The sequence below is a fragment of the Bos taurus genome, chromosome 24, assembly GCF_002263795.3.
Source record: "Bos taurus isolate L1 Dominette 01449 registration number 42190680 breed Hereford chromosome 24, ARS-UCD2.0, whole genome shotgun sequence".
Lineage (NCBI taxonomy): Eukaryota > Metazoa > Chordata > Mammalia > Artiodactyla > Bovidae > Bos > Bos taurus.
Window position 1 is genome coordinate 1,022,709 of NC_037351.1, and position 27,062 is coordinate 1,049,770.

At 44.8% G+C, this 27,062-nt stretch overlaps 1 protein-coding gene across 2 annotated transcripts in view; it reads right to left on the minus strand.

Annotated features, from left to right (window-relative positions):
- ATP9B (ATPase phospholipid transporting 9B (putative)) overlaps window positions 1–6,663 on the minus strand; it is a 150,298-nt gene extending 143,635 nt beyond the window's left edge. Inside the window, 1 exon segment of one of the 2 annotated variants that reach the window (NM_001080255.1) lies at window positions 6,505–6,632. In NM_001080255.1, the coding sequence (NP_001073724.1) occupies window positions 6,505–6,626 (122 nt within the window). In that variant the 5' untranslated portion in view covers window positions 6,627–6,632. 2 annotated transcript variants of the gene reach the window in all.
- Between the last annotated feature and the right edge of the window lie 20,399 nt (window positions 6,664–27,062).

Here is a 27,062-nt window from a genome sequence, read left to right on the forward strand (position 1 = left end):
GCTACAGTGTTCATACAAAGAGACCCATGTAAAACACCACAAGTAAATCAAAATGGAATTCTAAAAAATGCTCAAGTGACTGTTAAAAAAGGCAGGAAAAAGAAAAGAGAGAAACAAAAGACAGAAAACAGAAAGTAAAATGGCAGGTGTAAGCCGTAACTGATCAATCACTACACTGAATGTAAATGTTCTAAATGCATCAGCCTAAGGACACACGACGGCAGAGTGGATAAAAAGTATAACCAACCACATATCAACGAAGAGAAACTCACTTTACTAAAAGCAGGTTGAAAGTAAAAGGATGGAAAATTATGTGCCAGGCAAATATCAATCCAAAAAAAGCAGGAGTGGCTATAATAATGTCAGTAAAGCAAACATCAGAGCAAAAAAGTTACTAGTGACAGACAAGGAAATTTCATAATAATAAAAATGTCAGTCCATCAAGAATATAAGCAATTCCAACATGAATGCACCAAAAATAGACCTGCAAAATATGTGAAGCAAAAACTGATAAAACTACAAGGAGAAACAGACAAATCCATAATTACAGTTAAGAGACTTCAACTATCCACCCTCAGCAACCAGACAGTAAACCAGCAAGGAGAGGAGAACTCAGCACCATTAAGTAACAGGCTCTAACTGCATTTCAGAACATTTCACCCAACAACAGCACAAAGTACTTTCTTTTCAGGAGCCCCAGGATTTCTACTGATATAGATCATATCCTCAGTCACAAAACAAACTGCACCAAATTTAGAATAACTGAAATCATACAAATTGTGTTCTTTGATCACAAAAAAAATCATGCTAGCAGATAACAGTAAATTTTCCAAAGTCACTTCTAAACAATCCACTGGTCAGAGAGGATGTCTCAGAGAAAATCAAAACACAAAAATTTGTTGGACACAGGTAAGTCAGTGCCAAGAGGGAAATTTACAGCAATAAGTATTTACATTAAAAAAGAAGAAAAGTCTCTAATTAATAATCCAAGATCTCACCTTAAGAAATGAGAAGAGAAAAATGAATATAATGTAAACAAAGAAATTAATGAAGTTGGAAAAAGAAAACTAGTAAAACATAAGTAAAGTAAAAGATGGATCTTTGAAAAGATCAAATCTCTAGCAAGAACGAACAACAACAAAAAAAAGTGAAGGCACAAACCACCAACATCTGAATGAAATAACAGCAAAAAGAAAATAGGGGAATACTACAAACAAGTCTATACACGTAAATACAGCAACTTAGCTAAAATGAACCAACTGGTCATGAGCGCAAACTATCACCATTCACCAAATATAAAACAGATCCTTTGAATAGCTCAATAACTATTCAAAAAACTGAATTTTAAATTGAAACACCCTAAAAAGAAATCTCCAGGTCCAGATGGTTTCACTGGAAAATTCTACCAAACATTTAAAGAAGTAACACCAACTTTACAAAATGTCTTCCAGAAAGGGAAAGAGAAGAAAACACTTCCCCACTCATCTCCTGGGGCCAGGAATCAGGGTAAAGTCTGGCCATCACTGCCACTCTACTCATGGAATTTAAGGTCTAATGAGAAGATGAGCAATTAGTCAAGTGCACTCTGTGCTGTGAGGGGAAGCAGGGTGCTGTATGAGCCTGGCAGGAGCATCTTGTTCTGTTCTGGCTAGGGATGAAATCAAGGAAGGTATTAGAAGGCCACCTGATGTGAAGAACTGACTCATTGGAAAAGACCCTGATGCTGGGAAAGATTGAAGGTGGGAGGAGAAGGGGGCGACAGAGGATGAGATGGTTGGATGGCATCACCGATGTGATGGACATGAGTTTGAGCAAACTCTGGGAGTTGGTGATGGACAGGGAAGCCTGGCATGCTGCAGTCCATGGGGTCACAAAGAGTCAGACACAACTGAGTGACTGAACTGAACTGAATTAGAAGTCAAGTCATTTCAGATGTTGACACAAGTCAGGAATACAGTCACTGTAATAATGGAGATTTGTAAATACAAGAAATAGTTAAAGGAGTACAAAGTAACTGCCAGTGGAATGAGAGGCTGGGGAGAAGGTGACTGGTAGAGAGCAACAGTGACTATCATAAGCCTTTCACCACCAGTTAACTTTTTAAACTATACATAAATGTCACCATGATAAAATACAACCAAAACCAACTTCACAAAATAATACAGGAATACAACTTTTAAGTCACAATCCATTTCTCTCTGTTTCTCTTCCCTAAAAACAACTATCAATCAATACGAACCTGGAAATAAAGCAAGAGCCAACCAGGAGAGCTCTGGAGGGTGGTGAGAATACAGCAATGAGAGGAAGAGAGCTGGGCGGACTGGGGACCCAGAACCAGAGGAACACAATGGGAGGACACCTTATGAGACCCCACCCAACAGAAGGACACAGGCCCAGCACAGCCTACTCCATCCTAGCAAGAAAAGGCAGCCCAGGAAGGCCCTCGCTCCCCTGAGAGTCCACCACCAGCAAGACAAGACTGACAAGTGGCCTTAGGAGGTACTGTCCCACCCCACCAGCCTGAGACTCCCACATCCCACCCAGGGACACGGGGGCATCCAAGTAGCACTGGTTAGGGCCCCTGCCACAAAAAGAGGTTAGAGGCCTCAGATATCAAGGCCTTCCTTGATGTCTCCATGTCCCATGAGCCTGAGACTCCCCTCTCTCACTGGAGTCGGGGTGGGAGGGTGGGGTGAGGCCGGGGCAGGCAGCATCAACAAACACAGAAACAGCCACTCAGGAAATGGCTTCTATCCATGGCCTGAAATTCTTCTCATCTTCCTCAAGTTGCCACAGCAGCCATGGGCACAAGCAATAACGATTCAGCCACACAGAGCCTCTTGGCCACAGTGGTGCTGAATCTCCTCTCCCACCAAGACACACCAGGGAAGTCAGGGGGCACAGATGGAGAGGAGACAGCTACAGCCACTGTCCATCCAACAGAGTCTCATCATCCACATGGGATGACACCATCACCTCTCACCAAGAGACCCTGAGCCTGGGGAAATCCCTTCTCCTCGGCAGCATAGAGAGAGACAAGTAAGAGTTCTGGTAGCACGACATAAACCAACAGACCAAAAATCAGCACAGAGGCCCTGTGAATTAAACTGTCGTTGGAACTGAGGCCAACAAAGGCAGGCCAGGACCTATGTGCTAAATCTAAACAGGGTTATCATCTGCCAGAATTAAAGATACCAATATGGCCCGCAATCTCCTAATATTAAAAAAAAAGTATCAAGGAAACAATCAAAAACTATCCATCATCCAAAGAATCAAAACACTGACAATGTGAATTAGAAAAGACAACCAACTGACATCAATCCTAAGATTAACTCAGATATAGAATGGTGTAACAATTATTTCAAGCACCAAACATAAAAATGCTTCAACAATCAATTTCAAATTCTCTTCAAACAAATGGAAATTATAAAACTTAAAAATACAACATTAGAAACAAAACCTCACTGGATGGGATCTATGTGAAAGTGAAAGTCACTTAGTAGAGTGAAAATGACAGATGACAGAATTAGGGAAATTAAGAACAAATAAATAGTATTTACACAGTCTGAACACAGAGAATAGACATGGGGGGGAAAAAAGCCTAAAAGAATTAGGTAAAACTAATAAAAGATCCAGCATCTGTATCACTGGAGTCCTGAATGTGGATAAGAGAGAGGTGTGCATGAAAGAGTGCTTGAAGAAATTATTACTAAAAACTCCCTAAATTTGGTGACACAAAACCCAACAGATTCAAGAAGCTTAGCGGCTACCAAACAAGTTAAACTCAAAGAAATCATACCAAGATACTTCATAATTAAACCTTTGAAAACTAAAGACAAAGAAAAAACTTGAAAGCAGCCAAAGAAAAATGATGCATTACCTATGGAGAACATCAATTTGAATGACAGCGGACTTCTAATCAGAAACTATGAAAGCTGAAAGGAAGTGGAACAAGAGTTTTCAGGTACTAAGATATATCAACAAGAATTCTCTATCCAATAAAAACTATCTTTCAGAAATAAAGGAGAAATAAAGACATCATAATATGAAATCTTAAGACTGCCTATAGGAAGGTCCTAAAACAAAAAGGAAATTAAAAAAAAGAGAAACCTGGAACAGCAATAAGGAAGAAAAAAACGAGTAAAAATATGGGTACGTTCAATAAGCTATCCTTTCATCACAAGTCTTATAAACCATACTTGATAATTTAAACAAAAAGTTTAACACCATCAGATACTCAGGACATGATTTTTTGTGAAGTTAATTTGTGCTTTTATTTGCCAGTCTAATTTAACTATAGTGACCTGCAAACTTTTTTTTATCTAAAAAATACATTTTACAACACAATCCAACAAACACACATACATATATAAGGACATGACATTTAAATTGCATGGGGGGAAAGCGAAGTAAAGGAACCAAAATTTGTGGAAAACAAGTTTCCACAAATCACTCCATATAGTAAATACTGGTATCAATACACTACGGTGATACCCAGAGCAAACACTACAAAAACTATACAAAGGCCTACCCTAAAAAACACTATAGCGATATCACAAAAACATTCAAGCAAAAGGAAGGCAAGAAGAGAAAGATAAGAAACAGAAAAACAGATTAATAAAGTGGCACACTTAAACACTAATGTATCAATAATCACCTTGAATGGCCTAAATATACCAACCAAAAGACAGAGATTGGCAGACTGAATAATGGAAAAACATGATCCAGCTGCAACCCACTTCAAATTCAACACAGATAGGTTGAATGCTAATACGATGCAAACATTTATCCACAAAAAGCAGAAGTGGCTACACTAGTCTACTAAAGGAGACTCCAGAGCAAAAAGTTACCAGAGACAACAATAAAAGAAATATCTGCCTGAAGACATAGGGATCCTAAACGTATATATACCACATTCAGTGAAGTCGCTCAATCATGTCCGACTCTGTGACCCCATGTACTGTAGCCTACTAGGCTCCTCCATCCATGGGATTTTCCAGGCAATAGTACAGGAGTGGGTTACCATTTCTTTCTCCAGGGAATCTACCCGACCCAGGGATTGAACCTGGGTCTCCCGCATTGTAGGCAGACGCTTTTACCGTGTGAGCCACCAGGGAAGCTTTAAAATGTATAAGGCAAAAACCGGCAGATGAGAACTTTGAGGGAAATCTATTGTGAAAGAGATGGCACATTTTCAAAAATATCTCCTAAAATCAACTATTTAGAAGACTACTAACACAGTTACTCTTATAGGTAATGACAGGGAAGAAAGGAGAAACCATACCTCTCCATTTCAGGGCCGAACACTAAAAATGGGCTCCTTACTAACTCCTCCGGTACCCTCAACAATTCTACAAGAAAAAATATTGCCCCCATTTTACAGCAGACAAAATTAGGGCTTACAGTTTAAGTTAACGAAGATCAAACAGCTAGTATGTAAATGAACCAAGATTCAAGTCAGCTCTGAAACATTATAATAAGTACTCTTTTGACTATAAAGTGAGAAAGTGAAGTCGCTCAGTCATGTCCGACTCTTTGCGACCCCATGGACTGTAGCCTGCCAGGCTCCTCTGTCCATGGGATTTTTCAGGCAATAGTACTGGAGTGGGTTGCCATTTCCTTCTCCAGGGGATCTTCCCAACCCAAGGATTGAACCCGGGTCTCCCGCATTGTAGACAGACACTTTACCATCTGAGCCACCGACTATATGGCCTCTCAAACAGCACAAACCAAAAATTATTCTAAAACTTGAATCCTGAAGCAACCGGGTACTAAAATCCATACCTCTTCTGTGTGCTAAAGGCAAATTGCTTCTACAATCCTTCAGAAATAAAAATTTAACAACTATTTCCCCTTTTTATAGGTTTCTTTCCTTAACCATATCATATCATATGTACCATATGTATCATAGGGGTAGTCTTCCGTTTGGGTAAGAAGTTAAATACGAACTAAATCCAACTAGGGTATGAGATTTCCATTTTAAATCAAAGGTCTCCACTTTTATATTCTACCACTTTAATAACTGTGCTCACATGAAACAATTCAACCTTTCTGAATCTCCGTTTTCCCATTGTTAAAGAGCAAAAATTCTTGTCAACAAAAGGTACTTTGTAGATATGTTTAAGTAAAAAGTGTTCTCAGGAAACAAACTGAAATGTCTTCACGTGGTCTTCCACTTGTGAAGTGACTCCCAACAAGGTCTGCATTTCTAAGCCTGACTAGTTGTGTCTGCCATCTTCACGATCTTCCGGAGACGCTCAAGTTTCGGAGACTAACAACTGCTAGACGGGCGCCGTGGGACCCATGCTGCCTGCGCTGATAGAGGCAGCAGTCCCTGAACCCGAGACAGCCCCCTCTCTCCGCCGAGCCGGGCCGGGGCGGTCCGAGGCGGGGGACCTCTCGCAGCGCAGACGCCCTGCCCAGGTCCGGGCGCGCCTGGGCGGCCCCTGTTGGGCCGGCGAGGAAGGGCGCCGGGGCGGGAGGCTGGGGCGGCCCCGTCGTTACCTGCTGGGCCTGTCGGCCCCCGGCCCGGGCCCCGCTGAGCTGAAGTAGGCCGCGCGTTTACGGTTGGCCGCGGCCACGGCCGCCGCGCTGCGCACCGGGTACAGAGGGATCTGGTCCGCCATCCTCTGGCCGCCACCTTCCCGCCCCTCCCCGATCCCTATCGGTTCACCGCCTTTCCCCGCCCTCTCCCCTCAGCGCCAACCCGGCTGAGGCACCGCCCGCGCGCCCTGCCCCTCCACCGTGCGTCGAGGCCTGATGGCGTCACCACTTGTCGGGGCCCGATGATGATGCCACCGCGAAGGTGAGGCGCGGGGGGCGGAGGCTTCCAAGGCCCCGCCCCTGGCGCGACAGAGCCCGGTGACGTCATTCTGCGGCGAGGGCGTGAGAGGGAGGTGGCGGCGTTTAGTGGCCCAACTCCGTCGGCGACCAATGACGTCCCTGGGCGGGGAAGGCCCGAGCGGAAGCCGTTTGGTCCAAGCTAGGCTGGAAGCAGGCCTTTCCTGAGCGCTCCTGGACCGAGGCGCTGACCTGTTGGTCTGGAGTGCGGCGGATGCTGCCCGGCCCCTGTGCCCCCCTGAGGAGGCCTTCTTGAGAGCCAGATGGAGGGCACTGAGGGCCTTGCGGCATGAGAACCTGGCCCACCTTAGCGCAGTGCGCAACCTGTGCGCCTCGCCCGTGCGCACCGGGTGACGAATGAAGCTGGTGGCCAGCGCCTTTTGCCACAATAGCGTGACACTCTTGAGTGTCCAGCTAGATAACCACCCTCAACAGCTGACACTGTTACACCAACCAACTAGATAACCATTGTCAACAGCAGACATTGTTTACACCAACCGGCTAGATAATGATTTTCAACTGACATCGTTAACACCAACAAGCTGGAACCACTCTCAACAGCTGACGTTGTACTCCAGCTACATAACCACTCCCAACAACCCTAAAGGGTGTAGTTTATTGTCCTACAGGCTTTAACCACTTTTATATATAACCCAGATATCCCACCCTAACATTACTATGTTAAATCGCCTCTAAACACATAGGTCCTGAAATACTCTGAGCAGCTCTTAATATCTTTCACACCATATCTTCCGTCTTAATTACTTGAAAAAAAATTTTGTCACATCTTTGTTATATATCTTCACGAAAGTTGTTTTACCTCTCAAAAATTATAATTTAGCAAAAAGGCAAATTTTTAAATATTGAAGAGCTTCCTTATGTATTTTTAAAAATGGATGACAGGTTATCAAATGGTGGAATTTAAATGCCATTCCATGCATATGAAAGAGTGATGTCACAGTTCTGTTTTTAAATGTAAACACTTACTTAAATGCCAAAGATGCATCATTTGTAATTATCTACACTTACAATAAAAACTGCTGTCAACACAAACTGTGTGAATGAATACATTTCCAAAATTATTTTAGGGAGTCAATGAGCAAAAAAGAACTTTGAAGATTGTGCCTGGCAGGCTACAGTCCATGGGGCTGCAAAAGAGTTGGATACAACTTAGCAACTAAAGAACAACAAATTGTAGTGATCAGTTAAAAAAACTACCACCAAAAAATGAATCTTGTAAAAATCCATCTTTAAATATATCTTTTATAGGACAATTTTAACATTTATGATTTCTTATTGATGCTTTCTTTGCTTTGCTTTCATGGAACTCTCCCTTGAGAGAAATGCATTCTTTATCTCAACAGGTGAAAGTCTTAAGTGAAGTCGCTCAGTCGTGACCGACTCCTTGTGGCCCCATGGACTGTAGCCTACCAGGCTCCTCTGTCCATGGAATATTCCAGGCAAGAGTACTGGAGTAGGTTGTCATTTCCTTCTCCAGGACTCGATGGTTAGTGAAGTTAAACAAAAAGTCTCTGTACTGCCACACCCTCTAACATACATCTGGATTCAGAAGATCCCAGCTTCACTAAAACACATCATATTTCATTCCTTGAGTAGAAATACATTTTAAAGAAGAATGATTAAGTACCTTTATTATAAAAGAGAAAAATGTAATTACAAAAATAAGGTTTTTTTTTTTTTTCAATTCACCACTTAAAGTGAAAATGTTGGTCACTCAGTCCTGTCCAACTCTTTGTGACCCCATGGGCTGTAGCCCACCAGGCTCCTCTGTCCATGGGATTCTCCAGGCAAGAATACTGGAGTGGGTTGCTATTCCCTTCTACAGGGGGATCTTCCTGGCCCAGGGATCAAACCTGGGTTTCCTGCATTGCAGGCAGATTCTTTACCATCTGAGTCACCCCCAGATGGTAAAGATAGAGGGGGGGTGGCGGGAAAAACTAGAATAAGTTTTTTTTTTTTTTCCAATTCACCACTTAAGGCTCTCACATTATAGCAAGTTCATAATTTAAAACTAATATATTTGTGAGGGGTAATTTATTCTAGCTTCTCATAGAATTCTGAATTCTTAAATTCTGAAAGAATTTAAGTCAACCACAAAAAATGTGTGTGTGCATGAATATGAGTGGGTACACATATACATGGCATTTATTTTTTTGCTACATGCAACTTCAACCGTACTCAGGAAATCCTGATAACTTGAAAAAGAATTTCAGGTTGTTTGGAATCCGGCTGTTTAGATCAATGTAGAGTGTTCATAGTTTTAGAGCATTCATAGTTTCCTTTAAACCACTCATTCAATTACTGCTTTGTAATGAGCCATAGATGTTTCAACTATTCTATCAAAATGGGAAAAAATGCAGTTAATAATTTCTTGTGGAGAGTTTCAAAGGGTTAGCTAAAGAATAAAATGGAATCAAACTACTCTTTGGAGTCTTGTTATAGCTGGTCGGAATTTGGAATCAATAAGGCTGTTCTTATGCAAAGAAATAGAGGAAAACAACAGAATGGGAAAGACTAGAGATCTCTTCAAGAAAATTAGAGATACCAAGGGAACATTTCATGCAAAGATGGGCTCAATAAAGGACAGAAATGGTATGGACCTAACAGAAGCAGAAGATATTAGGAAGAGGTGGCAAGAATACACAGAAGAACTGTACGAAAAAGATCTTCACGACCCAGATAATCACGATGGTGTGATCAGTGACCTAGAGCCGGACATCCTGGAATGTGAAGTCAAGTGGGCCTTAGAAAGCATCACTACGAACAAAGCTAGTGGAGGTGATGGAATTCCAGTTGAGCTATTTCAAATCCTGAAAGATGATGCCGTGAAAGTGCCAGCAAATTTGGAAAAGTCAGCAGTGGCCACAGGACTGGAAAAGGTCAGTTTTCATTCCAATCTCAAAGAAAGGCAATGCCAAAGAGTGCTCAAACTACTGCACAATTGCACTCATCTCACACGCTAGTAAAGTAATGCTCAAAAATTCTCCAAGCCAGGCTTCAGCAATATGTGAACCATGAATTTCCAGTTCAAGCTGGTTTTAGAAAAGGCAGAGGAACCAGAGACCAAATTGCCAACATCCGCTGGATCATGGAAAAAGCAAGAGAGTTCCAGAAAAACATCTATTTCTGCTTTATTGACTATGCCAAAGCCTTTGACTGTGTGGATCACAATAAACTGTGGGAAATTCTGAAAGAGATGGGAATACCAGACCACCTGACCTGCCTCTTGAGAAATTTGTATGCAGGTCAGGAAGCAACAGTTAGAACTGGACATGGAACAACAGACTGGTTCCAAATAGGAAAAAGAGTACGTCAAGGCTGTATATTGTCACCCTGCTTATTTAACTTCTTTGCAGAGTACATCATGAGAAATGCTGGGCTGGAAGAAGCACAAGCTGGAATCAAGATTGCCGGGAGAAATATCAATAACCTCAGATATGCAGATGACACCACCCTTATGGCAGAAAGTGAAGAGGAACTAAAAAGCCTCTTGATGAAGGTGAAAGAGGAGAGTGAAAAAGTTGGCTTAAAACTCAACATTCAGAAAACGAAGATCATGGCATCTGGTCCCATCACTTCATGGGAAATGGATGGGGAAACAGTGGAAACAGTGTCAGACTTTATTTTTTGGGGCTCCAAAATCACTGCAGATGGTGACTGCAGCCATGAAATTAAAAGACGCTTACTCCTTGGAAGAAAAGTTATGACCAACCTAGATAGCATATTCAAAAGCAGAGACATTACTTTGCCAACAAAGGTTCGTCTAGTCAAGGCTATGGTTTTTCCAGTGGTCATGTATGGATGTGAGAGTTGGACTGTGAAGAAAGCTGAGCTCAGAAGAATTGATGCTTTTGAACTGTGGTGTTGGAGAAGACTCTTGAGAGTCCCTTGGACTGCAAGGACATCCAACCAGTCCATTCTGAAGGAGATAAGCCCTGGGATTTCTTTGGAAGGAATGATGCTAAAGCTGAAACTTCAGTACTTTGGCCACCTCATGCAAAGAGTTGACTCATTGGAAAAGATTCTGATGCTGGGAGGGATTGGGGGCAGGAGGAGAAGGGGACGACAGAGGATGAGATGGTTGGATGGCATCACTGACTTGATGGACGTGAGTCTGAGTGAACTCCAGGAATTGGTGATGGACAGGGAGGCCTGGCGTGCTGCGATTCATGGGGTCTCAAAGAGTCGGACACGACTGAGCGTCTGAACTGAACTGAACTGAAGGCTGTTCTATATCAATAGCTGTGTGGCTGACAAGGTCTTTCTACCCATAATTTTAAAGTCTGAGAATCTTTCTAGTCACAATACCATCGTCTCAATAATGAGATGCCACATCTGACACACCCCGTCCACATCCCCAGCAGATCCTGGTGTCCAGTGTCCCTTTTCCTAGGAGGGGGCCTCCTTGCCTGGCCCTGGGCTGTTGGTGGTCCTTCCCCCCACAGTCCCCTGGGCACTGCACACATGTCCGGAGCCCGTCATTTCCTGCTTGTCACAGCCACACTGCAGGGGTCTGAACAAACTGGAAGGAACGGCCCTCCCACTTCACTGGGCTTCCCTGGTGACTTAGCTGGTAAAGATCCACCTGCAATGCAGGAGACCTGGGTTCGATCCCTGGGTCGGGAAGAGCCCCTGGATAAGGGAAAGGTTACCCACTCCAGTATTCTGGCCTGGAGAGTTCCATGGACTGTGTAGTCCTTGGGGTTGCGAACAGTCGTCTATTCCAGCTAAGTCTATTCTTATGAAATTTTTATTTCAGAAATTTTGGGGGGTTTCGGTTCTAAAATTGCCATTTGGTTTTTTAAAAAATTTTGTCAGTATCTCTGATGAGATGTCTTGTTTTCCACTTATTTAAAACATACTTCTTTCACTTCACAGATAATAGTTACAATATTCACTTCAAAGTCTTGCCTGTGGGTTCCATCTTGGGTTCATACTGAGATATGGCTTCATTGCTTCTCTTTCCTCCTGATAACAAATTCCATTTTCTTGATACTTCAGATGACAGGTCATTTTGGACTGATCCTGAACATTGTGAATGTTAGGTTGTAGAGATTCTGGATTCTGTTATTGTTCTTCAATGAGTGTGTTTCATATGCTCACAGGAGAGTTTTACGGGAAAATTCAGCTTTTCGGTATGAATACCAGTCTCGGTCTAGATCTTATTTCCTTAGCTGAGCTAACTTAAGCCCGTTTCACATACACATGGCTCAGGGTCTGTCAGAGACCACTGGAGGATCCCACAAATTTTCAAACCCAAACCCTGTAGGCACTTCACAACCCAAGGTCACCTGTATTTTCCAGCCTCGTGGGAAAGTGAGTGCCTCCTTGCCTCCCCTATGGGACTCCAGCATGCAAGACACACAGTGAGGGTCTTGAAGGTGTCCAGAGGGCTGTGTTTCTCACCCCACTCAGCTGATCTCTGAATCAATTCACCTGTAATATAGCTTCCATCACACGTCCAACTCCAGTGATGATTAGTGGTGTTGCCTTGGATGTTTGCAATCCTGAGGCTCACAGCACCCCTCCTTCATGATGGCCTGTTCTCCCACCGTACTCACTGAACATACAAGAGAGGGGAAGCAGCAGTTATTGTTGATAGCCACTGTGTTAGGTCTAATTTGCATCTACATCTGAAAGGACAAGAGTGATGGTCCCGGAGCTGCACATTAAACACATTAAAGACAGGTGCTTTCCTGAGACACCCTCCCCCCAATTCTGAACCCTTCTTCCTGGGAAGGATGGTTACAATTTGTCACCACACAAATGACACTGCACTTGCTGTTGACATTCTTTAATCAGATAAATTACTTGTTTTTATTATGCTAAAGACAGTTTCCATGGAACTTTCATACCGTGAGCATCTTCATTTAAGTTGAGATGGAAAGAGTTGGAAGTCTTGTTGATGGACAGAAACGTGAGTCCTGAAGATGCATGTCCATGATTGTTTGTAGAATAAAAGTCAAGGCTTTGGTGTCTGGCCACCTTTGTCCCTATTCAGGGTGCCCCATGCCCACTTGACCGTCATCCCTTGGGGCTCACAGGCCCTTGTGGACCCAAACACAGTCACCCTGACTCTGCACCCCTGCAGGACAGAGCACAGACCTCGTGGGGCAGGGGCCACTTCTGGGTATTTTTAAGTTGCTGAAAACACCAATTTAGTGTTAGTGGGACCAACTTAGTGTTTAGTTGGTAGCATTAGACAGTGAGTTTTAAATCATTAGAACTAGGTTCAAGCACATTTTATTAATAGGAATCATTACAATCAACACATTTTTGCCAATGAGAAATAAGTTCATTTATTCCCATAGCATAAAATGAATGAATGCTTGGAAAGCATTTTCTGCATCCTGCTGGTTGTGGAAGTGTTTTCCCTGCAAAAAGTTGTTGAGATGCTTGAGGAAGTGGCTATCAGTTGGCGAGAGATCAGGTGAATATGGCAGATGAGCCAAAACTTCGTAGTCCAATCATCCAATTTTTGAAGCATTGCTGTGTGATGTGTGGTTGGACATTGTCTTGGAGAAGAATTGGGCACTTTCTATTGACCAATGACAGGTGCAGGCATTGCAGATTTCGGTGCATCTTATTGATTTGCTGAGCACACTTCACAGATGTAATGGTTTTACTGGGATTCAGAAAGGTGTAGTGGATCATTCCAGCAGCAGACCACCAAACAGTGACCATGACCTTTTTTTGTTGCAAGTTTGGCTTAATGACCCAGATAACCATGGATGTGATCACTCACCTAGAACCAGACATCCTGGAGTTTGAAGTCAAGTGGATCTTAGGAAGCATCACTACAAACAAAGCTAATGGAAGAGATGAAATTCCAGCTGAGCTATTTCAAATCCTAAAAGATGATGTTGTGAAATTGCTGCACTCAATATGCCAGCAAATTTGGAAAACTCAGCAGTGCCACAGGACTGGAAAAGGTCAGTTTTCATTCCTATCCCAAAGAAAGGCAACGCCAAACAGTGTTCAAACTACTGCACAATTGCACTCATCTCACACGCTAGCAAAGTAATGCTCAAAATTCTCCAAGCCACATTTCAACAGTATGTGAACCATGAACTTTCAGATGTTCAAGCTGGATTTAGAAAAGGCAGAGGAACCGAGATCAAATTGCCAACATCCATTGGATCATCAAAAAAGCAAGAGAATTCCAGAAAAACATCTACTTCTGCCTTATTGACTACGTCAAAACCTTTGACTGTGTGGATCACAACAAACTGGAAAATTCTGAAAGAGATGGGAATACCAGACCACCTGACCTGCCTGTTGAGAAATCTGTATGCAGGTCAAGAAGCAATAGTTATAACTGGACATGGAACAATGAACTGGTTTCAAATTGGGAAAGGAGTACATCAAGGCTGTATATTGTCACCTTGCTTATTTAACTTACATTCAATTTAACATACATCATGCAAAATTCTGGGCTAGATAAAGCACAGGCTGGAATCAAGATTGCCAAGAGAAATATCAATAACCTCAAATATGCAGATGGCACCACCCTTATGGCAGAAAGCAAGCAAGAACTAAAGAGCAAGAACTTAATGAAAATGAAAGAGGAGAGTGAAAAAGCTGGCTTTAAACTCAACATTCAAAAAATGAAGATCATGGCATCCGGTCCCATCACTTTATGGCGGATAGATGGGGAAACAATGGAAACAGTGACAGACTTTATTTTCTTTGGCTCCAAAATCACTGCAGATGGTGACTGAAGCCATGAAATTAAAAGACACTTGCTCCTTGGAAGAAAAGCTGTGATCAACCTAGACAGCATATTAAAAAGCAGAGACATTACTTTGGCAACAAAGGTCAGTCTAATCAAAGCTATTATTTTTCCAGTAGTCATGTATGGATGTGGGAGTTGGACTATAAAGAAAGCTGAGTGCTGAAGAATTGATGCTTTTGAACTATGGTGTTGGAGAAGACTCTTGAGAGTCCCTTGGACTGCAAGGAGATCAAACCAGTCAAAGGAAATCAGTCCTGAATATTCATTGGAAGGACTGATGCTGAAGCTGAATCTCCAATAATTTGGCCACCTGATGTGAAGAACTGACTCACTGGAAAAGATCCTGATGGTTGGAAAGATTGAAGGCAGGAGGAGAAGAGGGTGACAGAGGATGAGATGGTTGGATGGCATCACTGACTCAATTTACATGAGTTTGAGGAAGCTCTGGGAGTTGGTGAAGGTCAGGCAAGCCTGGTGTGCTGCAGTCCATGGGGTAACAAAGAGTTGGACATGACTGAGCGAGTGAACTGAACTCAATTTGGCCTTGGGAAGTGCTTTGAAGCTTCTTCTCAGTCCAACCACAGAGATACTCATCACTGGTTGTTACATAAAATCCACTTCTTGTCACACGTCACAATCGGGAAATGGTTCGTTGTTGCATAGAATAAAAGAAGATGACACTTCAAAATGATGATTTAAAAATTTTTTTCTCTCATCTCCTGTAGAAGGAAATGGCAACCCACTCCAGTATTCTTGCATGGGAAATCCCATGGATGGTCCTTGGGGTCATGAAGAGTTGGACCCAACTGAGTGACTTCACTTTCACTTTCTCATGAGGCACCCACCTATTTTCACCTTTCCAATTTGCTTCAAATGCCAAATGACCATAGAATGGTTGACATTGAGTTCTTCAGCAATTTCTCGCGTAGTTGTAGGAGGATCAGCTTCGATGATTCTCTCAGTCGGTTGTTGTCAACTTCCAATGGCCAGCCACTGGGCTCCTCATTTTCAAGGCTCACGTTTCCTTTGCAAAACTTCTTGAACCACAGCTGCACCGTATGTTGGTTAGCAGTTCCTGGGTCAAATGTGTTGTTGATGTTGTGAGTTGTTTCTGCTGCTTTAAGACTCATTTTGAACTCGAATAAGAAAATCGCCCGAATTCACTTTTTGTCTAACATCATTTCCCTAGTCTAAAATAAATATAAAATAAACAGTCATAAATCATTAGAAAAATACATACAGCAATAAGTGTGCATTAAAATGATGCATAACATAACCACATTTGTATAAGAATGTATTCCAAAAAAAAAAAGAATGTATTCTGTTATCAAACAGCAAAGTTCAGCAATGCAAAACCAAAATTACTTTTTTACCATCTTAATATTTTCAGCAGTGTTCAGAAGTTAATCATAAGAAACTTTATGAAACATGCTACCCATATCACAAATCACCTCTGAAAGCCAGATACTCAAGAGAAACCACAAAATTTGAGGAACGACTCAAAAAAATCACTCAGTGTCTTCCTTTAAAAAGCATCTAAAAAGAAGGAAATTCTCCTTCCTTCCCTAGAATAGTGCCCGTTCCTTGTGGAGGCATAATGATGAAGTGGTTGTGGGCATGGACTCGATAAAGGGTCCTCACCCCACCGCGGCCCCGTGCCCTGAGCTCACGGGCCCTCCTGAGCCTGGGCTCCTCGTCTGTTTGACAGGGAGACAGCACCGGCCCCGCCCCGCCCCAGGGCTTTGTGAGACGTCCATGGGATCATGTGTTTTAAGCATTTGGCCTAGTTTTAGTACAAAGTAAGTGACTTTAAGGAAGGGCTCTTACTCTCTTTTTGCAGTTGTTAAAAAGCAAAAATGCCCTCCTCACCCCAAAACCATCTTTGGAAGAGGCAGCAATGGCCCGATGTGCAGTATTTAGTATGTGATCAGGAGTGCAGGGGAGTGAGGGAGGTCAAGGCTGAGGCTGCCTTTACCCAGATGACCTGGAAGTTTGACCCCCTGGGTGAGACAGCCCTTGCCCTCTGACCTCCCGCAGCACTGTGGGGCTACTCTCGTTCAGGACACAGTGGAAGCTGCCTTTTGCTGTGGGTCCAGTGGTCTTCTTCATTCTGTCCAGAAAGGACCTGCATCTTGTCTGTTTCCTCAGATGACCACCATGGTTTCACCCACACCAAGAGGCTAACAGGCATTTGTTGTATAAATTGTGAAGTTTTTTTCTCTCTTCCTTGTATTTATTGATAGCATTGATCCTCAGCATATAACAGAAACACACATTCCATGTGTTCTGTTATACACTAATGTTCAGTTCAGTCACTCAGTTGTGTCCGACTCTTTGCGACCCCGTGGACTGCAGCGTGCCAGGCTTCCTTGTCCATCACCAACTCCCAGAGTTTGCTCAAACTCATATCCATCACATCGGTGATGCCATCCAACCATCTCATCCTCTGTCATCCCCTTCTCCTCCTACCTTCAATCTTCCCCAACATCAGAATCTTTTCAAATGAGTCAGCTCTTCACATCAGGTGGCCAAAGTACTAGAGTTTCAGCTTCAACATCAGTCCTTCCAATGAACACCCAGGACTGATTTCCTTTTGGATGGACTGGTTGGATCTCCTTGCAGTCCAAGGGACTCTCAAGAGTCTTCTCCAACACCACAGTTCAAAATCATCAATTCTTCAACACTCAGCTTTCTTTATAGTCCAACTCTCACATCCATACATGACTACATCCATACATGACTATGGTTGAAAAACCATACCCTTGACTAGACAGACCTTTGTTGACAAAGTAATGTCTCTGCTTTTAATATGCTGTCTAGGTTGGTCATCGGAGAAGGCAATGGCAACCCACTCCAGTACTCTTGCCTGGAAAATCCCATGGATGGAGGACCCTGGTAGGCTGCAGTTCATGGGGTCTCGAAGAGTCGGACACTTACTGAGCGACTTCACTTTCACTTTTCACTTTCTTGCATTGGAGAAGGAAATGGCAACCCACTCCACTGTTCTTGCCTGGAGAATTCCAGGGACGGCGGAGACTGGTGGGCTGCCATCTATGGGGTCACACAGAGTCGGACACGACTGAAGTGACTTAGCAGTAGCAGCAGCACCAGGTTGGTCACAAGTTTTCTCTCAAGGAATAAGCATCTTTTAATTTCATGGCTGCAATCACCATCTGCAGTGATTTTGGAGCCTAAAAAAATAAAGTTAGCCACTGTTCCACTGTTTCCCCTTCTATTTGCCATGAAGAGATGAGATTGGATGCCATGATCTTAGTTTTCTGACTGTTGAACTTTAAGCCAACATTTTCACTCTCCTCTTTCACTTTCATCAAGAGGCTCTTTAGTTCTTCTTCACCTTCTGCCATAAGGGTGGTGTCATCTGCATATGTGAGGTTATTGATATTTCTCCTGGCAGTCTTGATTCCAGCTTGTGCTTCATCTAGCCCAGCGTTTCTCATGATGTACCCAGCAAAGAAGTTAAATAAGCAGGGTGACAACATACAGCCTTGACATACTCCTTTTCCTATTTGGAACCAGTCTGTTATTCTATGTCCAGTTCTAACTGTTGCTTCCTGACCCGCATACAGGTTTCTCAAGAGGCTGGTCGGGTGGTTTGGTATTCCCATCTCTTTCAGAATTTTCCACAGTTTGTGTTGATCCACAGAGTCAAAGGCTTTGGCATAGTCAATAAAGCAGAAATAGATGCTTTTCTGGAACTCTCTTGCTTTTTCGATGATCCAGCGAATGTTGGCAATTTGATCTTAGTTCGAATAGGAAAAAGGAGTCCAAAATGGTGGTGGCTAAAAGCCAAAGAAAGGAAAAAGCCCGTGAAAATGGAACAAAAGAAAATCCACATGCTGAAGTGAGAACTTCATGTGAAACAAACACACCCCCTTCTTGGCCAGGCCAATTTGCATAGGGCAGGCTCAAGGCGGGGAGGAGACAAACATATAAAAGGAGGAAGCCAAGCCGATTGAGCCCTCTCCTTTGGGGTTGGCCCACCCTCATGCAAAAGAAAGGTTGTACTTGCCTCTGCTTGCCGAATAAAACTCTGGGCTGTAATCAAGCTGTAACGCTGGTCCACCATTTCAAATCTTTGCTGCGGCAAGACAGAACCAAGGAAATTACACACTCCCCCGACACTATTGTTTACCTGAATGCTAACTTTTCTCCTATTGTGCTCAGTCGCTTAGTCATGTCTGACTCTTGGTGACCCCGTGGACTTAGCCCACTAGGCGCCTCCATTCACGGGATTTTCCAGGCAAGAATACTGAAGTGGATAGTCATTTCCTTCTCCAGGGACTTTTCCTGACCCAGGGATTGAACCTGCATCACATGAGTCTCTTGCATTGGCAGGTGGATTCTTTACCACTTAGTTTTTAATATGTTTTTCCTATATTAGATGTGGAATATATCTGCTTTAATTTTAATAGTCAAATAAAAATAAACCAAATGCTGAAACCCTTTTTCCTTTGGAGTTTTTAGACGATCTAAGCTTACCAAGTTGTTATAAGTGAGAGATTCCAGATGTGCTTGATACACTTGTAAAATCAGAATTAACATGCAGGGCCCAGGCACCGTGAGTGGCTGGCCCAGGGACAGCTAGCCTGACAGCTGACAGGAACACAGCCTCTCTGGGAAAAATTTTCAGATTTTTTCATAGAGGCTCTCCAGTGTTCAGCCACCCTCATTGCCAGGGACTTACTTTCGTACAGAGGCTGCACAGCACTTTCCTTCCAGCCACAGTCTTGCGTGGGCTTCCATCCTTCCAGCCACAGTCTTGCGTGGGCGTCCATTAGAATGAGGATGGCTGGACGGTGGACACCCCTCCGTGATCTACCCACACTCCCCCTGCATCCCCCTGCCATCCTCTCCTGTTTAAAGAAGAAGCCCCGGGAACTCTAACTTTTCCAACAAGTTTAAGTTTGTTTTACGAAAGCACACTCTACAGATGTTTATTATTTTCACATGTCATTTTTTATTAATAACTCTCCACTCTTCCTACTGAAAATTTTTGGCAACATTTTAAAAATTAATTTTTGTTGGAGTACAGTTGCTTGGCAAAAAAATTTGCTATAGAAACTTGACACGCATCAGAGACCATGACAAATTTATTTTCAGATGTATTTTAAGGTATGATGATGGCTTTATTAAAATCTAGGAGCCAACAGAGCTCATCATCTAAGAGTTGATGCTCAAGAGGAAGCTGTTGGGCTTTCATCTCTCCTCTCCTTCTTACCTGACTATGAAGAAGTGAAGTGTTAGTTCTTGTCCAACTCTGAAACTCCATGGGCTGTAGCCTGCTAGGCTCCTCTGTCCATGAAATTCTCCAGGCAAGAATTCTGGTGTGGGTTGCCATTTCCTCCTCCAGGGGATATTCCCCACCCAGGGATCGAAACTCTCCAGGTCTCCCACATTGCAGGCAGATTCTTTACTGTTTGAGGCACTAGGGAAGCCTATGAATTACAGCAAATTTTAAACTCTGAGTAACAGCTCTCTTACCTGAGGGATGGGAATAATAATAGTACCGACTTCAAAAGATCTGTGCGAGAACGAAGTACAAGAATGCATACTGAGCACTTGGAGTGCACTGGACCCAGAAGCACATATGTGGTGACCCTGTTGAGTCCTTTCGGGCTCCGTCTGCCTTGAGTTCCTTGTCTCAGATACTGGTAGGATAAGCAGTGACCCAGCAGGCCTGTCCCGCAGGAGGGACTGCAGGGCGGGGTGTCCCAGACAGGCTTGCCCCGCAGAAGGTTCTGCAGGGCGGTGTGTCCCCCGACAGGTCTGCCCCGATGGAGAGACTGCAGGGTGGGGTGTCCCCCGACAGGTCTGCCCCACAGGAGGGACTGCAGGACAGGGCATCAGAATGGCACCGTCATCGCTGGACCGTTGAGGCTTCCCCAAGACCCAGGAATCACAGGGACACCCACTGCATTGGAGAACCTTCTTCTGTCCCCCCTTTATAGAAAGTTGCTGGAACATCCCATCACTTAGAATTCATTAATGCTTCTCCCTCCAGAAAGGAGGGAAGCAGAGCTCCCTCCCTTAAAAAAAAGGCTCAGAATTAAAAATCCTTATTAAAGAATATTAATACTCATGAACTAAGAAAAACAAAAGAAGAAATTGCCTGGAATAAATTCAGATCACCCTTTGATTCTGCCCACTGAGACGTGTAAACAACAGAGCCATTAAACAGAGGTGGCATGGACTGGAAGAGAGGCTCTGACTTCCATCCAGGGAACCTCTGCCTCTTTGGCCCCTAGCCTTGGTGAGTGCTCACCTGCTCTCAGTCAACTTGGATAACTGTGGGATATGGATGGGCACCCAAATGAATATCGTAGGTTATCAGCCTTTCCTTCCCGAGAGAAAAGAAACGACAGTGTGAAAGGATCAAGGTAAGCAAAACAAAACTACAGGCACTGGGAAAGTCGGATTAATAGCTTGTGTTGCAAGAGGCCATACTGTTTCAAAAACACTTCCTGTATAATTAAAATCTAAGACGTGTACATTATGAAGTATGTTTGCGAGTATTGACTCAAATACCTGTGGACAGAACACCTATTATTAAATATGTTTATAAAGGTTAGAAAAAACACTGTGGACATAGATGCAACTTCCTTTTCAATATTTGAGCTTCAGCATGTCCTCCTTGGAGAGTAGGAGCAGTAGGACATTCAAAGAAACCTCTGGGAGCCCTGCCTCTTATTTTGTTCATTCTCTGGCCAGCCCTGTGGAAGCCACACAAGTGTATTGCCAGCCTCTCTGGAAGAGTCACCTTGTCATGGGGTCATACGGAACAATGACCTTCATGGAGATCACAGAACCTCGGGGATGCCACGCCATGGAGATCCCACAGAAAGTCAGCAACGTACAGCCAGGCAGCAGCCCGCGTGTGCGTGCTAAGTTGCTTCAGTCACGTCTGACACTTTGTGACCTCACGGACTGTAGCCCACCAGGCTCCTCTGTCCGTGGGTCTCTCCAGGCAAGAATACTGGAGTGGGTGGCCACTCTCTCCTATAGGGGATCTTCCCAACCCAGGGATCGAACCCTCGTCTCTTACGTCTCCTGCACTGGCAGGCGGGTTCTTTATCACCGGTGCCACCTGGGAAGCCCAATTACTATTATAATTATTAGTCATTTAATGATTACTAATCACTTAGCTATTTAATCTGGTGGGCCATGCTAGGTGGGTGATTAGGACAAGGAATAACCAGGGCTTGAATGGAACGAGAAGCAAATATGGCACCTTCGCCTGCGCCTGCGTGGCACCTTCTGAGGCCGGGCGAGGGCTCAGGGGAGGCAGGCGGTCGGCTGAGTGGCCAGAGGGGCACCTCCCTGGCCCTAGTGGAGCGGCCCTGAGGGGCAGCGTGGCCTGTGGGTCCTGTGGGCGCGGCGACTCGCCGAGTTGGTTTTTCCTATGATTTACACAGTCACCATAACTCACACAGAAATGCATCTTCGGGCAGAAGTTTTTCTTAATAACGGGAATGAGAGCGAGAGGGACAAAGGCTCTCTACACGGCGCCACCGTTGGCAGCACCCCGGCCTCATCCCGCTGTCGGATTCCATTTCGTCCTCCTACAAACCCAACTGATCCAGCATAAACAGCCACCCGTTAGAGAGGGACGCTCCATCAGTGTCACTCCCAGCAGGTGAATGAGGCAATGACAATTGTGAGAAACACTCTTAACGCCTGTTGCAGCCAATCTAGCCACAAGATTAAGGTGACTGCATTGTTTTCAGTTTTCTACATTATGTTTCACGACAGAAAATCACAAATAGAATATGGATCTGAAGACCATGTTTGGCGTATGCACTGGGAAGAAGCGTCATAAACTGGGCATTTATTCAGATTTTCAGCTATAACGCCAACAGCTTTCTATCTAATGAGAGTCGGAGCCCACACACATGTAAACCGTCTGACAGCACTGCACATGCTTCTGTAAACAGCCACGTCAGGCAGCGTCTCCCCACGAGACGCAGGAGTCGCTGGGCCAGGCTTTGAGTGCTGGGGGCAGTTCTCAGAGCATTTGTCCTGTCACCTCCGATCCCGTGAGGGTGGGGGGCGCTGGGTGCCCTACGCTCTCAGCTGGCTCTTCACTGTCTGCACGGTGAGCAGTCGGGACACGAGGGCCGTCCCTGGCCAGGGCAGGGGGCAGCCGGCCGCCTCCCTGTTCTGAGACTCAGGCGTCCTGGCTCAGGGTCCCTCTCCCATGTGAGCAGCTGTCACATGGGGATGGGGCTTAGAGACCTGGGACCAAAGCCTGGCTGCTGGTGCAAGTGACCCGAAAGCCTGTGTCTCCTCCCGGTGCCCTGGACCCGGCACTTGTCCTGGGCAGTGTGTGAGCTTGTGAGCAGGTGGATGGACGCTCAGATGGTCAGAGCTGCTGACAGGACCTACTAGGTTCTGGAGCATTAAGCACTTAATCTGCAAAATACCCTGATGTTATTTCCAACACCTGCAACCACAGGGGTCTCCCCTCTTCATCTAGGTGGGAAACCCGACTCGGGAAGGCCAGCGGCCATCCAAAGGCAGAGGCAGAGCTGCTGCAGCCAAGGGCACAGCAGGATGGCCTTCCTCCCACTGTGACGAGCTCCCAGGAGACATGGAGGGAATGTGTGTGTAAAATAAATGAGGGCATGAGGGACCCAGCTCGGGGTGGATGAGGACTGAGGGCATCTGGGTCAGGCTGAGGGGACATCGCCCAGTGAACACCGGCCAGCAGGGGCGAAGCGGGGTCATATGCGGGCCAGGCATGTCTCTGATCAGGTTCCAGGCCAGTCTCCACCTGGGAACCCGCAGGACACTCTTCACTCTGACCCTCTGACCAGGACAGGTGGCTTCCCTGAGGGGCCTCTGGTTTCTGGGTGTGCTCGGGGGACGCCCCAGCACTGAGGGCCACCCGCCTTCCAGCCCAGAAGCCCTGCCCTTCCAAGTCCACTTGGGTCGGGCAGACTTCTTTGCTGCTGGTGACCACAGAGTAAGCATGGAAATCAAAGCAGAGAACCAAGGCCAAGGTGAACATTAATGTGGCTGCTGCCTGGTGAGATGTTGGTTCATGGGGGGCCAGACCCCAACATGCAGGTGACCCCTCAGAGGCGGCCTCAGACTGCAGGGCACTCCATGAGGCCTGGGAAGGTCCCAGACTCTGGCCCAGAGAACCGGACACTGGGCCACAGGGCTCCTTTAGCTGTGAGGCTCCTACCACTTGGACTCATGCAGTAGGAATTAGGAAGGGGAGGCACCAAGCACTGGCCACGGTGCCCTGCAGCAGGGCGCAGACACACGTGTCTACACAGTGGGCCTGCCGCCAGAACCTGGGAGAGAAAAGGGCCACCTCCCCATCCCCGATCTCTGCCCCAGCTGCCTGGCCCGCAGCGCCTGGACGGTGGGGTGAGATAATGAGTTTCCTTTGTTCCCGAGGCCATGGGAGCCCCCCCGGGTGGGGGGACTGCAGCTTGGCCTACAGACCAGGCCTGTGAACGAAGCACACACGAGGTCAGGAAAGGAGAGGAGGGGCTGGCAGCTCGGGTGGACCCTGAAGAGTCCCGGGAGGCTGCAGATGGTGAGCTTGGGGGACGCGTCTGCACCTTAGGACAAGGTGGCTGTCTCCAGAGCCATGGTGTGGGGCGTGGACCCTGAAGAGTCCGGGGGGCTGCAGACGGTGAGCTCGGGGGACGCGTCTGCACCTTAGGACAAGGTGGCTGTCACCAGAGCCGTGGTGTGGGGCTCAGGGTCTCCCACCCTCGTTCTATGTTCCACGCCTGCCAACCAGGCAGACCACACTCCTCGCCAGGAAATGCACGGGGCTCGTGAGCTCATTTAAGGCTCTGAGAAGTCCTGCAGCACAGAAACCCGCCTCAGCTGCCCCGAGTGTGTCCCTGAAGAATCCGATTCCCAGGCCCTCATCCATGCCTGGGGCCGCCGTTCCTACTCAATCAGCACATTCTTTCTAGACATGAATTATTTGAGAGCAAGAACTAAAACTGGAGGGTTTCTACCTGGAGATTGACTATTGGTCAAAACAAACTAAAAGTTAAGTGGTCCAACACTGAAATTCAAAGTGAGTTAAAGATTGCTTTGGGAAACGCCATTCTGCTGATTTTGCCCTTGAATTTAAGGAATGTCTAATACAAAGGCCTGAAGGCCAAGAGGAGCGCAGCAATTCAGCTGCAGTTCAGGCTGAAATCTGGTGAAAGGAAGAGGATTCAGTACCAAGACAGGGCTCTTCTCAAAGCATCCTTGGTTCCGAAAGTGGTTGGGAAAGCACACAATTTTAACCTTGAAACCAACAGATGATAAGATGTAGTTGTTTCTTCAAACACCGAAGATCTGATGACTTGGAATAATTCAAAAAGTAGAAGCTGGGGAATTACAATATAACCTGGGACATAACATGCTTGGTTTGGAAAGCAAGCCAAAGTATTACTTGCTCAGTCATGTCCCACTCTTTGTGACCCCATGGCCAGTAGCCCACCAGGCTCCTCTGTCCATGGGGTTCTCCAGGCAAGAATACTGGAGTGGGTAGCCGTTCCCTTCTCCAGGGGATCTTCCCCACCCAGGGATATAACCCAGGTCCCCTGCAGTGCAGGCAGATTCTCTACCGTCTGAGCCAAAAGGGGTTCCAAGTCTCACTAATGACATTGCCTTTCTAAAGCCATCTTTTAGCAAAATACCTGAGATGGTGCCTGTCACTCATGTCCTCCCCAGGAGGGACCTCCCGGGTAACACAGCACCCAGCACAGGCTGCCCGGGTGCGTCTTTGCTTTTTGACTGAAGTGGAGCTGATTTACAGTATAGTGTTAGTTTCAGGTGTCCTGGAGCACCTTTGCATCGTCACTTCCAGAATAAAGACCTTCTGTGTGGCCACCCTGGAAGTGTGCTCCTTTTTGTCTAAACTCTTTTCCCTGGAGCCGTTTCATATTCCTACAGTGGGTCCCCAGGCTGGAAGTTTCATCTTTACTGTTGGTTTTTCTTCAGAGTTTAAAACAAACTAGACCTGTATGCAGAAGGTTTTGGCTCTGCTATTATTTCTGTAATCTAGAACATGTCTAAATGCTTCAGTGATGCAAGCACAATATGGTTTCCTCAACAAAACTCGCAATATCTTTTCTCAACAACTGATTGCACCCATTCTGCTGAAGAGAAAGGTTTTAGGATTGCCTTTTAGGCTAGTTTGTCACGGTTGGGCTAGATTCATGCCATCAAAGCAAAGACAGCTTTGGGTGGAAAATTCCATTTGCACAGCAGTGAGTACACACATTCGGTCATAATTCACAAAATGTTAGTATTTCTCTTGGATTGTCAGAAAAATAAAACACGTGTATTTGTCAAGACAACTGTTTGGTTTGGGGCTGTGCTTTGTGTAGTTAAAGCCATTAATCACATCTATATCTCTTTTTGAGTTTTCTGTTTATAATTCTTTGGTCACCAAATTATTCTACCTTCCTTTTCCATGTCTAGAAAGATGCAATTCCAGAAGTCAGAGGAATCAGTTATTAGGACGGAATGAATCTTTGCCTGTCACAAACTAAATACAGTCTTCCTGGGATCTGATTTGGGTAAAGCTACAAAATTAAAATTCTATCCTGGCATTTTTCATCTACTGAAATTTTAAACATTTTTGCAGGACAGAACCACTATAAGTAAAAATGTTCTCTTTTGTTTTAGCTTTCTCTAGGTCTGTAGTTTATTTCTGAATCTTTTATCAGCTCTAGTTGGACGGTTATATCCTGCCTTTCTATTTCTTTGGTACAGTTAGACTTGTTCTTCTCGATTTCCTGTATGAATCATAAATAATCTCCCCAAAAATTCAAGATCGTAGTTGTTACTAAGTGCTTCTCACCTTTAAAAAATCTGCATTTCATCATTTTCTTACCAAGTAGTTACTGACCTTTCCCTATGCATATTCATAATCCAAAATCGTTATTAAAATCCTTCACTATTATATAAGCAATGCATGCATTCAGTGAATGATTTCCATCAATGAAAACCTCATTATGTTCATTCTTATATGCTGCTGCTGCTGCTGCTAAGTTGCTTCAGTCGTGTCCGACTCTTAGCGACCCCATGGACTGCAGCCCACCAGGCTCCTCCATCCATGGGATTTTCCAGGCAAGGGTACTGGAGTGGGTTGCCAGTGCCTTTTCCCCATATTTATATTCAAATAGGAATTACTCATTTCAATACATAATAACGTTTCTATCTCAGGAAATGCAAAAAAAATTAATATAAAAATTCTAATATAAAGGGATACATATTATCATCTAGAAATGCTGAAAGAATAATATACAGTTAATGAATGTAGCATATGGAAAAATAGTAACAGTGAAAGAGACTGCTCTCAAGAGTTGGCAATAGTTTTAGCTAACGCTTATGTGGTCCTCACCGTTTACCATCACTGGTCTGACCTCCTTACAAACGAGCCTATCAAGCAGCCCACTTGACAGTTGAGAAAATGGAC